The sequence below is a fragment of the Passer montanus genome, unplaced genomic scaffold, assembly GCF_014805655.1.
Source record: "Passer montanus isolate IOZ18808 unplaced genomic scaffold, ASM1480565v1 scaffold18, whole genome shotgun sequence".
Classification (NCBI taxonomy): Eukaryota; Metazoa; Chordata; class Aves; order Passeriformes; family Passeridae; genus Passer; species Passer montanus.
The window spans coordinates 7931950-7947081 of record NW_024365381.1 but is presented as its reverse complement, the minus strand read 5'-3'; the positions used below and the strand labels follow the sequence as shown (position 1 = coordinate 7947081).

Below are 15132 nucleotides of genomic sequence, written 5' to 3'. Positions count from 1 at the left end.
CGGCGGGGCCGCGGCCGGGGGGAGGAGGGGGGGGACCGCCATCCATCCATCCATCCATCCTCCGAGCGGGGAGGGCTGATCGCGGCGGGATGGCCGGGAGGAGCCGTCGCGGATTGGAGGCGAGCGCGGAGCTCCGAGGAGCCGAAGGGCCGGCGGCGCTGCGTGGGCCGGCGCCGCGATGGCGGCGGGCCCGTGAGCAGGGCCCGGCTGCCTGGGGCAGGCCGCAGGCCTGGCGCAGTCCCGGCTCCTCACGGCTTCTCGAAGGAGGGAGGAGCAGATGGCCGCTTGCTGCGGCTCCGTGCTTCCCGAGGGCTTTTCCGCACCTCCTGGGTAGTCAGCGAGCGAGCTCGATTTCATTGTGCTAGGAGCGACGTGTGAAGCGCCGCGCCGCGCAGGTGTCAATACCGATCTCGCATCCATTGTGCTCCTTGATAATGAGTAAATAACGCGCGGATGGCTTGTTCGTGAGTCTTTCGCAGCATATTTGACAGTTTCAGTGGTGATCAGTTCCACCCACCCCGTGTACATTTCTTTCTCTGATTCTTCTCCCCACTTTATTTTTCTGGAACTAAAAATATCGAACAGCAGTTACGCAGTCATTTTAATCTTTCAGATCTGTGTTGTTCCCAAAATGAGCGCTGTTGCCCAAGTGGCTGTTCTTGCCGTGTTTTAAAGCATGCAGTTACGTAAGGCTGTCCTTCCTCTGCGAGGGCCTGCCTTTCCCCTCATACCCACGGCCGGCCTGGCCGCTGTTTGTGTGGCACGGGTGCGCCAGGGAAACAAACCGTGTGTTGGGGCACTGGGCACGCCGCCGGGCGAGGGAGCTGAACCAGCCCCTGAATTGCATTTCCCTGTGGGCATCACAGTGCACGGGCGAGCACAAAGGAGAGAATGGCTGCAGAGGGCAGCGTAGGCTCTTCCGAGGTTCGGGGATTGAGGCCGATCTAAGTAAGCGCTGTCACAGTTCACCCCCTCGCCCCGTAAAAAGCCCAGTGCCCAGGCTTCCAAAACTCCCGCACTTCCCTGATGGCGTGGTGAGTCTGAGTAAAGAAAGTATTCAATAGAAACCTAATGGTGCACGTTAACGGAGACGGCAAATGGCGTTAATTCAAAATAGTGCATCCAAACTGACTGGAATTATTTTCACAGCTAACATGACATGTTTGTTTACTCCGCCTGCATTAGAGCCCGGTATTGTAGTGCAAGATCACGTCATATTTCCATTCCTTAGGGCTCGAATTCTTTGTTTTTTTCTGACAGCAAGCTCATTGAGTGAGCCAAATAATTAATATTTTCCAGTTATGAGATCTTAAAAATTTTTAAACCACGTAAACTGAAAAAGTGACACCTTAAGGTAAAAGATTGAGTTTTACATAGAGTATCTCAGATTATATATCCTGGATCAGTGGATGGCTTTAAAAATTTGAATGCCTCAAATAAAAAAATGCCTTTTTTATTTTTGCTTTTTATTTTAAATTTTTTATTTTATTGTTGAAATCCCATAATGCAAAATTCTTCTTCAAAACCAGATAGACTGTTAAAATAACTTATATTTATGGCTACTGGAAATCGAGATAATTTCATGACTACCATTTATCTTTGTGTGCTAATAAAATTTTACTGCAGAAATTTTTCTACATGAAAGCAAAAGTTTTTAATTTTAATTTTTGTTGTTTGTTATTATTTTAATAATTAGCATACGAATTTTGTTTTTTCGGGTTTTTTTTCAGCTGTTGCTAACCCAGTAAAATCTTTGAAGTTACAGTTTTGGGATTTTAAGTTTCATGATTAAAAAGTACAAACCTTGAAGTTCTTTGTAGGTTCTGCTAGAAGTCAGCAAGACAGGATTTTGTCCCTTCTCTGGCTGTAGAGAATCAGGCTTTTACCATGTGTACCTGGAGGACAGTAAAATCAAATCCTATTTAACCAAGATTTCTGAGATGTAAAAGTGATCTTAATCATGCTATTTTAAGTTTGTTAATCTGATAAACAGTGCTGTTTTCTTTCTTAGCATCACCCTTAAGATGAGTGGCTGCCGTGTCTTTGTTGGGCACCTGAGCTCACGCGCTCGTGAGCGGGATGTGGAGAAGTTCTTCAAGGGATACGGTCGCATACGAGAGATCCACCTAAAAAATGGATTTGGGTTTGTGGTAAGCAGCAGCTTTGTTTCCCTTGCTCTTGCTTACAGGGACTAACCTTGCTAGGATGATGTCAAGAAAAGAAAGATGTTTAAGATAATAGTTGCAGTGGAAAATAGAAAATATTAATAAACATTTCAGAAGGCTTTTCATAATTTTGGGTTACAGTTTTGGCCAGGTTTTGATCAAAATCTTGGTAATATTCCAGCTACATTAAATACAGTGTTTGATTATAGTCTTCTATGGATTTAAAATTGACCCCTCATTTCTGAAGACTTTATATTCTGTTATGGCAGTACAAAATTTTGCAGTCTTGACTGCAAGAAAAGTTTATAAGAACCTCTTAAGCACCTCTCTCAGCCCTTGCAGTCTGCTTGGTGATACTTCTTAAATAGTGGCCTGACATAAAAGCAAGAGTAGTTGGCTAAGACAACAGGTGTGGTAGGTGCTGCCTGGTGGATCCAAGCAGCACAGCTTTGAGGTCTTGTGCAGCTGAAGTTCAACATACCCATCATCAGTACATGTTTATAGGGCATAATTGTCTGTCAGACTATTAGATTAAATAGACAGTTCACTGTATCTCAGTTACCTACCACTGCTTTCTAGAGCTCTGTGCTCCTAAATGTCCAAATTTTGCAGCTTTACACATTCACAGATTGACTCAGAATCAGCCTGTGTTTTAACTGTTATCTCAGAGAATTGAGAATTAGCTGTTGTGCAGCACTTAGTTCAGACTTGAAAGGCTGATACTGCCCTTGCATAATGGCATGCTTACATGTCACCCTTTCTGCCAAGATCAATCCCTTGAGTGAAGTTACTGGAAAGGAACAAAAGGACAGGCTTTGCCTACTTTAGTTTCATGTGAATATTGCTCCTTTACTCCTACACATGATGGTTTCTGGTTCCCCTGCATTATGAGCTGCTTCTTATTGACTGCCAGCAGGTAAATACCTGTCTCTTAAAAGTCTGGAGGTAAATGGCTGATGTAGACAGGAGCCTCAGTTTATATTTGGAGTGCTCTTTCCAGTTGCTGCATTTCCTCAGTCCCCTTTCCTTGAGTCTTCCTCTTCTCTTCCTGAGCTGGGCTGTTGACTCATTCAGGAACAACTTCTGTTCAGCTCTTGTAAGCAAGTCCGTCACTCATCCGTCCTCTAGTTCCTAGGTGGAACCATTTTCTTTTCAAAGATCACTAATAAGTTTGAATAATTCTCTTATAAATGTATATAAATAATGTAATTGTTCTCAGAATTTTTTTTTTCTTTGCAGCTAAACAGCTACCATACTTGTCATCCCATCATTGTACACCCATATCAGAAATCACTTCCATTGTTTGTGAAACTGTGTTCTAGGTTTTGGAAGACTGACTGTATTCCCTTGAAGCCGCCTTTTCTTCCTGCTGAACAAACACAGCTCTCTCAACCTTTCTTTGTTATCCAACCTTCTAATGAGTTTTGGTTGCCCTCTGCTAGTCTCAGTTCAATTTTTCAATGTCTTTTATGAGCTGGAGAGACCAAAACTGGACACAGTGTTCCAGATGTGGCCTAACGAATGCCAAGTGGGGTGTAATAATAGCAGCCCTTGGTCTGCTGGTTGTACTCCTACGGATGCAGCCCAGGCTACGATGTGCTGTCATTGCAGCAAGGCCAGCTGCTGACTCATGCTTAGCTGACTCTCCACAAGGATTTCCATGTCCTTTTCAGCAGCATTCTGCTGCTTAGGATTGTCTTGTGCCACATGCAGCACTTCATGTTTTATCTTTCGTTAAGACTTGTGATTCTTGCTTGCTTAATCTTTCAGCCTATCAAGGTCTTTTTGTGGGATGGTTTTTCATTCTGGTATATCCATTTGTCCTCCCACTTCGATGTCAAACATAAAACTGCTGAGGCTGTGCTTGATCCTGTCAGCCATGTCATTTATAAACACATGGAATGGCATTATCCTTCATGGCACTCTACTGGCCTTCTGCTGTCAGTTCATCGTTAATTTCTGTTATTTAAGACTTGTATTTATAAAACATTGCAAAACCAAGTGAACATTGTTGTAGTGTTCAAAACATGTTTTGTTGTGCTTGATTGAAATCATTGCTTAATCTTTGAAACTAACTATATTTACTTAAATTTTGTAGATTTCAGGGCATAGGGTTTTCAAACATCAAACCATAAAGCTAGATAGACTTGCAGATGTTCAGTTTGTTAGAAAGTAGTTGACATAATGGGACTTGTAATTGCCAACGACTGATACTTTCAAATGCTGGACCTAAGTTATGTGTCTTAAGATAATCTTTGCATCATCATGCAAGGATGTGTGATGTTCAGCTTGGTAGTGAAACAGATTTCAGTGCAGAAGGGGGAAGATTGCTTAAGCCAGTATTGCTTCTGAAAAGCAGTTTATAGTTATGCAAACACTTTCTTCAATTTGAGACGCTTCTTTTCTGTCATTCATTCCTTGCAAGCTGCAGTTCCACATTTTTTCTCTCCATCTGTACTGTTGCTGCCAGCAGTCCCTACCCAGCTGCTTGTTCTCTCTGTTTTATTTCTTTCCTTTGTCCCCTTGCCTCTCATGGTGTTGCTGCAGTTGTCCACATATAATGAACCTACCTGAGAAGCTGATCTGGTTGAAAAATTACACTTTTTGACCCCCACTTCCTGCACAAAGTGTGCTGTTTTTAATCTGGGTAAATTTCTTGACCTACTTTCCTGCAGAGCTGTACAAGCAGCTTTGCCAAGAACCAGTGGGCTGGATAGTGGGCAGAGGCTACTTGAGCTGCCTAAAGCAGCATTTCTGCCAAAAGCAAAGTGACAGATTCCATTGCAAGAGTAAATGGAATTATGCTGGTTACAGCTGATCTGGATCACAGGTGGCCAGCGCTGTGGAAGGGCTTATGTTTCATACTCTTCTTACATGGGCATCTTTTTGCCCAGCTAGTGAACTGAATTCACTCAGAAAAAATTAGTAGGGCTCTTTTTTCTGGTTCACTCTTTCTTTGCCAGTTCAGTAAGAATTTATCTTGTGAGTGTTTTGGCAGTGCACAACTCTCCTGCATTTGATCGGCTCATGCTATTATATTCAATTTCCCTGTATGTGGAGCTGTGTTTTAAATTATATGTCTTTAAGTAATTTCCCCCACCTCTCCCCAAAAGTATTTTAGATACTTCTTAGCAAACCAGGTAATTTAATTAATAGGTCCTGCAAATAAGTTATACTGAAACAATTGGGGAGGCAAAAGGAGTTTGTGGGATGGAGGGAGAAGAAATTATGAATAGGAACATCTTGGCTTTTCAGTTATAAATGTACTAGGAACTAGCTTCCTTATTCAAAGTTGATGATGCTTGCTGTATCTTGGTGATACTTGTACTTGCTGTAGAAATGTAAAATTTATAAAGAAAGCATGTTTATTAGTGTTTGCATATACTGTGAGGGAAAATGCATTTTTATTCCTATTTTCTTTCTAGGAATTTGAAGACCACAGGGATGCTGATGATGCAATTTATGAACTAAATGGTAAAGAGCTGTGTGATGAAAGGTAAGTGTGATACCGTAATTTCCCTTAAGAATAGAAAAAGTTTTTTGCATCTAAGTGCAGTGCAGTATCTTGTGCTCTGACATCCATTTCCCGTGGTTCTGTGGTGGGATATAGCTTCCATAACTTGAAAGACATTCATTGGTATCCAGTTGGGTTTAAGGCAAAGATGAGTTTGGGACTGGAGGAAGAGTGGTTTGGAGCAGGGCTGACCATTCTCTCTACTTGCACTTAGTTCTCTTTCAGAGTAACTCAGGATCTTCTCACTAGGAATATTAGTAAGAGTGAATTGAACTTATTTAGTATTTTTCTGTCTATTGACCAGAAAATAAGCTGATGATAGCCTGTTATCATTTGGATCGTTGCCCTTCAGTTTGCAGTAAGGTGAATTATAGTCATTGAATGTTGCAGTAATTTTTATTGTGATTATGAAAGCTGTATTTTAGGTCATTAGGTTGTTGTTAGTTATTTTAGTAGTATTTTCTCTGTGAGTACTCCTGGGCTCTGGTTGAGCAAATTCAAGTGTTTGTCTGAATTACAGACTCGTTACAATTTTCATGAAAATCCAAGGGAGGCCAAAGAGAAAAAACAGTGTTCTGGCTCTTTAAGAAATGCCAGTGGTTGTGTTATAAATCATTGCTTGCAAGGGCAAGATAATTCTTGTTTGTGCACATTTGCTTCCAGTTGTGAAAAGATTTAAGTCAATGTCGAATACTTGAAGTTTGTTGTTTTAATTTTTTTAATGTGCTTGGGGTTTGTTATTTTTGTTCCTATCACAAGGGTCACAATTGAACATGCTCGAGCCCGAAGAGGACGGGGAAGATTCTCCCAGCGGTTCAGTTACTACCAGTCGCAGAGTGGATCTAGGTAGGTGGTCTGGGCTCTCTGTCCTTTTCCTCTTCCAGTAACAAAGGAACTGGAGTTTTCTTTTTGTTAGTTAGGGATCCAACTCTGTTTCCCTGTGTAGCTTCACAAAAGTTTTATGTTCTCAGACCTTGCAGGTTCATTACTATTACTTGCCTTCTCAGGCTGAGGAGAGTGGGGTTTTAAAGCAGTTTAACTGTCTTGGAGAGGTTCACAAACCTGTTATGTGAACCATGTTGTAGCCACTGTGCTGGTCTTGCTTCCTGCTCTCATGTAAATGATGAGAAGAAGTATTGCTGCAGTTGGTTTGGCTGATTTTAACCCTAAGTCAGGAGAAGTGCAGAGTTTCTCTATTGCAGCTTTTGTCACCAAATTAAACTTACATGGTAAGTAGGATATTGTAGAGCAATAATTCAAGGTATTTACTGTCTAACCAAATTTTCACATTTCCAGTTGTATGGTTATCAAAATGCTTATTTCAGCACAACCTAGAAAAGGAGCAGTGCTAGGGCACAAGATAAACACTTATGCACATGTCAGTAAATAGCAGTTGACTGAGTTTGCTGACCAAGCAGGAGAGTCTCTCTCCAGCGATGGAAGGTGAAAACCAGGACACAGCTCATGTCTAGAATACCTCTAGAGGACACGCAGTATTTGTGGAGTTGTTCACTTTCAGTGATTAGGGCCAGTGGTGAACCTTGTGCCAACATGCAGTGAAAGTTCTGCAGATTTGCATGTATTGTGCCAGACAATTACACATTACGTCTTTTCACTTCACATCTACCCTGTGTGAAGGAAATATGTGTGGAGGAATTTACTCTGTAGAAACGTTCATAGCTGTGGCCCATGCAGAGTAGAGTATGGAAGAAAGATGAAGATACAAGGGACATAAACCTTCACGTTAGTTGCAAAGTCAGAATTGTTGCCAGTTACCAACCAATGTGTGGAGCATTAATCTGCATATGCAAGCATGTTAATTAGATTTTTTTTACTTTAATGGCAATAACCTTGGTGTGGTATAATAGGTCCGAGGTTCAGGCTAAAAGTGGACTTTCAGAGTAGCAAGTTTGCTTGATTGAAGGTCATGGGCATCTGACATTGTAGTCACGTTCATGATGTCAGATTGCCAGTGCTAGACAAGAAAAGGTTTGCAATAATGGAAAAACGAGACTCACCCTGCCAGTTCTATGACTCTGGATGGTGGATCTGGGTGTTTTGAAAAAAACTGGGACCCTCTCCAGTGGAGTCTTAAATATACTCTTGACTAAGAAGAGCCAAGTCTGCAGTCCAACAATAAGGAAATTACTTAAATCTTTCAGCAAACTGAAGAAAATGTCAGATTTCTTTAAGTTTTAAATTCATTACACTGGAGAATTTTTTTCTTTCCTTTTTCCTTTGAATTCTTCCAGCCGGTATGGGCCTCCTGTTCGTACTGAACACAGGATCATTGTTGAAAACCTTTCCTCCCGTATCAGCTGGCAGGTGAGTTAGCATCTTACCTTCTCTTTATTACACCTTATTTTACTACTCCGTAAGTAGACTGCATTCAGTCTGATTTCTTAATAAAGCCATCATAAATATTTAATGTGAACAAAAAATAAGAAAAAAAGCTTCAGGGATTGCTAAAAATTAACATTCAAGCACTTACAGAAGTCTTTTGTTTCAAAGCTGTGCAAATATAATGTAAGTAGATTTTGTAATTAGGAACTGATTCTTAATTCTGTTTACCAGCTAATAAAACTTTGGAAGACTCTAGATTATTTCTAAAATACTGAAACATTGCATTAATTCAGACCGTGTCATTCTTTTGTATTGTTACACCTGGAGGTGCATGTCTTTGTTTTGATTGTAATTTATAGTCTTATGTTTTGCAAAATATTTTTGTGACCTAGTTAATGATTGAAAATTCTGGTAATACGTCATTAATACAGGGAATTTTAAGAGAGCTACTGTGTCGAGTATGCTTCTTTTAGATACTTTTTTTTTAAACCCAAACTTCCAGTACTTGTAATTTGAAGCTTTTTTGCCACCTTTCTTTTTTTTGTTTTTTTTTTTCACCCCTTGCTAATGTTTTGCTAATATTTAGCTGGTTTTTAACAGAATAGCCATGCAATCAGTTATTTTAGTTGTGTTCTGTGTAGTGTACAGTGTCGCTTTGTAAGGACATAGCAACAGATGGTATTTACAGAAGGTGAGTGAATAGTGGAGTTTAGTCTTGTTCATTAACCCATGTATTTTTTGAATAAAGAGACTTTGAAAGTCTGAAAGATGCAGTAGGACATGTTGGATGTTCAAAGCCTCGGTCTTGGAGCTACTTCCCCACAGGGAGGCTTGTTGGTTTGCTTGGAGCTGTGCTGTTGTGTTTTGCAAGAGTTGGGTGCAATCCATGCAGATGAACAGTTCAACTCAATTTATCTTCTGCATGACAGGTTCAGAGGGTTCATAACAGAACAGTTGCGTTAATTATTTAATAACTAAAGAAAACCAGCTGAGGTCATGTGAAGATCAACTGGATTTAATCTAAATATCTTCTGGGTTTGCTATGCAGTTAGATATATGAAGAGATTGTCACTTGGAAACAACAGTAGGGACCAGAGAAGTAAGCTATAATGGAGTGTTAAGGAAAACAAATCCTGCAGTGCTGTTTAGTGTTAAATGCATAACTTGAAAAAAGATTAACATTTTTGTAACTTTCTTTTACTTGTGAATATTTATAATGGCTTTATGTGTACTTAACATTTTAATCTGAAGCCCACCCAAGTCAGATTTCATACTGGTGAATATTTTGGTGTTCTAATTAAATGTTTTAATGTCTCTTAAATACGTGGTAAGTTAGCATAAGAGACTGTCGATACCTGCCTAAATAGACATCATTTGAAGGTAATAACCATACGCAAGCTGCATTTACTTTTGAAGTTGTACTGCTTTGGTACTGACTATAGTGTTTTAACTTTTAACTATGCTATTTATAACACATTAAAATAGCTAATCCATTAACAGTAGTGCCATTACTCTTCCCTTCTAATCCTTGCTAGGAAGCACACTCATTATGGAACCTTGCTTTTAAACTTGCACACAATTTAATCTTTGGTGTGTCCAGGTCCCCATACTTTTGAGAACATCTATCTCCCTTAAAAGTTACTGTGTTGGGATATTTAAACATAGAAAAAGCCAGAAAAATTCAGATCAGTTTCCTCAGATTGTTGACTATATTGTTAATAGATAATCCCATCTCTAAGTAGTAGACAAACTGTTAGAACTCTCCTTTTTTTTTAGCATACATGTATTTCTGCATGTTCAGAGCTTTCCAACCACCCTCATCAGTTTCCCAGTATCAAATTTTCAAGCAGTTGAGAAAAGTAGGTCTGTGTTACATCAAGATATATTTTCCTATTTATGGTTGTCCTACACCTTATTCCTCTCTGCTGCTAAGGACAACAGGGTTTTCTTGTGCTATTTAAGGTGACCCAGAACAGTAAACTTAAGATAAAATTTTATTGTTCCACTGGTTAGGTGATACCAGGTAACTTTAAAACATTCCCCTAATTACAGAATGTGGAGCTTTTATAACACATGCACACTACCTCTAAGAAATAATGTTGGCATCTTAATCATGTTGACATTGTGACTACCAATGTTATTTCGTGTTAATGTTTCTTAGGGTTCAGCATATAGTGTGGCAAGATTGTGGGAGCCTCAATCTTAAAGCCTTAAGTTACTGATTTGGGACATAATTGCATAGATTAACATTTTCTAACTTCCTTTTGACTTACCAGTCCTGGTCTGGTTAAATTCTCATTGACTTGAGCAGAGCCAAAATTTTGTCCATCATCTCTAAATTGAGGTAATTTGAAGTATTGTTTTTAATGGTATTAGTAGGGACCAATTTTCATTTGCTATTAGTGTTTCTTTATATTAAGACCTGTGAAACAAGGAAAATATCTACTACTACTCTTCATATACCAGTTTTTAACATCAAACTATTGAATCAATATACTAGACAAAACTAAGCTTTTTTATATTCTGTGGCAAATGTTCTAAAGTTTTTTCTTGGCTTTTTGTTTTGTAGTCTTTTGTTCCTTAAGCATATTTCTAATTCTAACCAAGTGCATTTTGAACCTCTTCTAACAACCTTGATTTGGTTAACCTTCATTTTTCTTGTGTGGAGGAAAAAGAACCAAAGATTTGGGGGTTTTCTAGTGGCTGAAATTCTAGGGTTTGGCCTGTTCTGAATTTTCCTTTTGGTTCCTATGACACTCCTGTTTTTTGGCAGTCTAGATCTTGGTTTGCCTGGGTTTGATCTCGATTGGCTAGCACAGATCATCCTCGGGTTCTTTAGCCACTTCTGGAGACTGGAGACTATGTCCAGTGCTTTCAGGGCCTCTGGTACCTCCGTGAAGCATATTGCTATGAGCCATCACTGCCTTTCTCATGTAAGAGAGTTCCTCTTGGCCAGCTAGGTATTGGACAAGCAGCTCTTTGCTTAAGGTACCTTCTTATATCACCTGCCTCTTGTGGTGTGCTGCGGTAAGTAGTGTGGGATTATAAAATACCAGATACTGTTGGGTAAAAGTGCTGCCTTAACTTAGACAAATGTTTAGCTTTTTTGTGACCTTCTGCATTATTTGTTTTGTGCTTTCTCCTATTGCTAAGCAAGTAATTTTACTTGTCCACGTTTAGCCTCTGTTAAGTTTAAGACAAAGATCTCTATTGATGTGACACTATAGTGTGACGGATACTCAAATGAAATTTAAGGAAAAAATTCCTTTGTAAAATTTTTAATTACATTGTAGTTAGACCTTTTTGCTTTTAATTTTGCTTTGAAGCTGGGGGAGGTGAGCATAAAGGTTGAATTTGTCTACATTTATTGGAATGTCATTTAACTGGGGCATTAGTTGCGAAAATCTGGATTTAATACTACTGCACTTCTCAGTTCTGATTTCAGGGGACGTGTTGGTATTTTAAGTATTGCATTTTCATAACAGCTGTTTTTGGGATGTAGGATTATCTTGAAAGCAGTGTTTTATTCACTGTAGCTGTAAAATCATGGATCCTTTCTGTATGCAGCTGCTATTACATAAGCTGTTTCAGAAACTCTTCTATTTTTTTTTTAAATATATAGAAATGAAAAAGCATTAAGCCGTTTCAGCAGGGAGAGTTTTAGGGGCGTATGCTGCTACCTGACTGATTAGTGTCCTGTTCAAACTAAAATGTTAACTTTTGCTGTAGGACTTGAAAGATGTCATGAGAAAGGCAGGGGAGGTCACCTATGTGGATGCACACAGAAACAACAGGAATGAAGGGTAAGTTGATTTTGTGTCTTTGTGATAGCTGAAACTATTGAAGGTGTGATTTTTCCTCTAATACAGAAGAAGTGAAATATAAATCTATGGGGTGGCTCAGATGCTGAAATTTTTCCAGTTCAAGAACCAAAACAATCCAAAACACGAACTGTCAGTGAGAAGGAGTTCAGTCTCTATTCTCTAACATGAAACCAATGTAGGAAAGCACGAAAGGAAGGGAGAGTTCCTTTCAAATGTTAAGTCCTGCTGTCTTACTTTTACATAATGATTTATCATCTGAGGTCTGAGGCTAAAACACCTCCTGCCTGTGGCTGCTTTACACTAGTTGAGCAGTCAAAGTCATGGGAAATTAATATCATCAACTTGCATGGGGAACACCTACCTGCCCACTCTCTGTTCTCAGTCCTGCAGACTACAAAGGTCCTGCACAACAAAGCAGGAGGGAAGGAAGTGTGAATAGAGTTTCTGTGCTGGCAAAACTGCTCTAGGGCCACTGCAAACCAATGCAACACACCCTTTTTTGAGTTCAGATTTTAAAAACCACAAAGACCGGACTTTTTATTCACTATTAAAATTCTTTAATAGGGCAGAAGAGTGCAAACTTGTATTGTTTCAGGGAAAGCTTTGGAATGCAGTTGAGTGCAGGACTGAAAGGTATTTCCTCAGCTGGTGCAGGTTTGTGTAGCTTCCTGCATTTTCTCCATCTTCTTGGTGGCAGTTCTGGTATTGTTTAAGTAGATGTGAGAGCTGTGGATAGCTAGGCCTGTTGTGTCTTATTTTCTTACTAACCGTGTTAAAAACTAGCTTTCAGAACATAAAACAGAAGTGAATCAACAGATTAAAAAGGGCCATACCTGCTTTCCTTACTTTTTTTGTTTCTCTGAAACTTTTCTTTAATTTCATTATGGTATACAGGGTTGTGGAGTTTGCATCTTACAGTGACATGAAGAGTGCACTGGAAAAACTGGATGGCACTGAGCTGAATGGACGCAGAATTAAACTGACTGAAGACCACAGAAGGCATCGGTATGTCACCTGGCATGATAAAATTCTGCTGAGGACATGGGTTTGGGTAGTATTGGTGCCAAAGTTTGATTTTGTAGTTTTTTTGGCCCCAAGCTAAATATCACTGCACAGAACCACTTTCTAGCAGTGTAAACAGATTAAGATAAGAACTAACTTGCTGAAACAGGGTAAATAGAACACTTTTGGATGAAAGTAAAGGTTTTTTTAAAAGACAAAATGTGGTATTATAAAGAACTTCTTAAAGCATGAATTTTGGTATTTAAAATGTTTAACTTAAAGGAAGGCTGTTTCACAGTTCTGTAAAATATTTCTCAAATAGTTGTGAAAGCCACCTTGTTCATGAGAATAAGAAAATCAGTTAGCTTGCTTGCATTATTCCTAAGCAGTACTGTCAAGATGGAGCATAGCGGAAATCTGGCAGCACTGTGAAATGGCTGAATGCTGTGAATAGCGCTTTCACGTGTTCAGATGGGCGTGCTGTGTGTACAAAGTAGTTGAGAATTTTACATTATTGTTTTAAATGTAGTAAGACGTGAGACTACAGCTTTTAATTATGTCTTTCTAGAAGCAGATCTCGATCAAGGAGTTACTCAAGATCTCGCAGCAGGTCCAGGTCTACAGGATCCTCCAGATCGGACTCGCGGTCCCGGTCCCGATCAAGGTCCCGGTCCAGGTCCAGGTCTCGCTCTCGATCCCGATCTCGCTCTCGGTCCCGCTCTCGTTCTCGCAGTCGTACTCCTAAAAAGAGTTACTCCCACAAAAGCCACCGCTCCAGCTTGATAGCTTCTTCCCCCTCTCCCTCTTCTTCTAAAAGAAAATCTCGTTCTAGGTCGAGCTCTGCTCATAGCCGTAGTTAACCTGCTTTGACAGATGTATTAATTAATTTGATTCAAGTTTCTTCAAGACTTGAGATGAGTTATATGTGAGATCTGGGAGGGGAAGAGTTAACATGATGAAAGGGTGACCTCCTCTTACATTGCCAAAGTGCCTGTCATCAAATAGGCCATCTCTGTGAGGAGGGGCTGGCTGTCAGCTTTCTTCTTTCAGTGAAGTCTGGAGTGGGAAGTCTTTTTTATTTTTTTTCCCTGCTATTAGTAAACATTTCTATCATAGATATATTATGTACACATAATGCTGAGGTAATGGGATGAGACAATACGCTGCTTTCTCCCTCTCTTGCCCCTACTTTCCCCTCCACCTCCAAGGCCTTTGACTTCCAAAATACTATGTTAGCTTTTGTCCTTGGTATTAAGTCTGAGAACAGGAAGTATAGATTTAATTCCTTTAAGGTTCTGTGGCTACTTTTCTGTGCGAGAATGAATGGACCAGATAAAGTTAGTTTAGAGTTCCCCTTTTTCCCTGTTGCTTGGCTTAACAGGCTGTTTAAGTTCCAGCTTTACATGACCTTGACAATATGCTTAATTTGCAAAAGACTTTCAGGAATACACATTGGTTAGTTGAATATTGCTCACTTGGATAATGGATTAATACAATGTTAAGCAGTAATGAAAGCTGGAATTTTCTGTTAAAATGAGACATACCATCCAGATGTCAGGTTTATTGGGAATCCATTATAATAATTTTACAGTAATTCACTAGTATGTGGTATTGTATGTATAGGCCTTATTTGACAGGTGACTTCATAAAACTGCACAGAAATGTCAATATGCATGTCCATGTTTTTGATGTTTATAAAAGTGACATAGCTTTCATACCCAAAAGTGTGATACTAAATAACATGTGTATGACTAGCAATAGTCTTGATGGAAAGGAAGGTTATTTTAGTAATGAGAGCAGCAAAAAAAATTCCCAGGAAAAGTGTAGTCAAAATCTCCGGAATGCACAGTTGTTTTGATTAATAGGAATTTCCACTGCAAATACTGTTGTTCTTACAATTTGGAATTAGATATTTTTTTTTAACTTCTGTATTGTCAAAGAAGGGAAACATTTTTGGAAGAAATATGTAAATTAATCCCAAAGTCTTACATGTATTTAAATGTACCATTCCTAATAAAATCAATCCTTTTTCTGGCTTATTTTGCAGTTTTGTTTTAATTGTTGTTGCTGTTGCTCACTTCAGTCTTTCTGACATGATCACAAAGAAATTTATTTGTAGGTATACCTGTATGGAAGCAAGAAAACGGAAACTAGAAACCAGTTATGATCTATAAGTGACCAGATGCTGACTAACTGGAGGACAGGATAGGATTTTACTGTTGTGGCCAGCAGTGGCTGTTTGAATAAATGGCAAAAGGATTCTTTCTGCAGTCCTTGCAAACAG

The 15132-nt window shown here is 39.5% G+C and overlaps 1 protein-coding gene across 1 annotated transcript in view; it reads left to right on the top strand.

The window, feature by feature from the left end:
* Positions 1–14887, top strand: part of LOC120500231 (serine/arginine-rich splicing factor 5-like) — a 15281-nt gene extending 394 nt beyond the window's left edge. The window contains exons 2-8 of the mRNA XM_039704791.1: positions 2012–2150; positions 5591–5661; positions 6439–6525; positions 7932–8004; positions 11752–11825; positions 12741–12851; positions 13417–14887. Of these exons, the coding sequence (XP_039560725.1) occupies positions 2025–2150; positions 5591–5661; positions 6439–6525; positions 7932–8004; positions 11752–11825; positions 12741–12851; positions 13417–13708 (834 nt within the window). The 5' untranslated portion in view covers positions 2012–2024 and the 3' untranslated portion in view covers positions 13709–14887. The remainder of the gene's footprint in view (positions 1–2011; positions 2151–5590; positions 5662–6438; positions 6526–7931; positions 8005–11751; positions 11826–12740; positions 12852–13416) is intronic.
* The last annotated feature ends 245 nt before the right edge of the window (positions 14888–15132 follow it).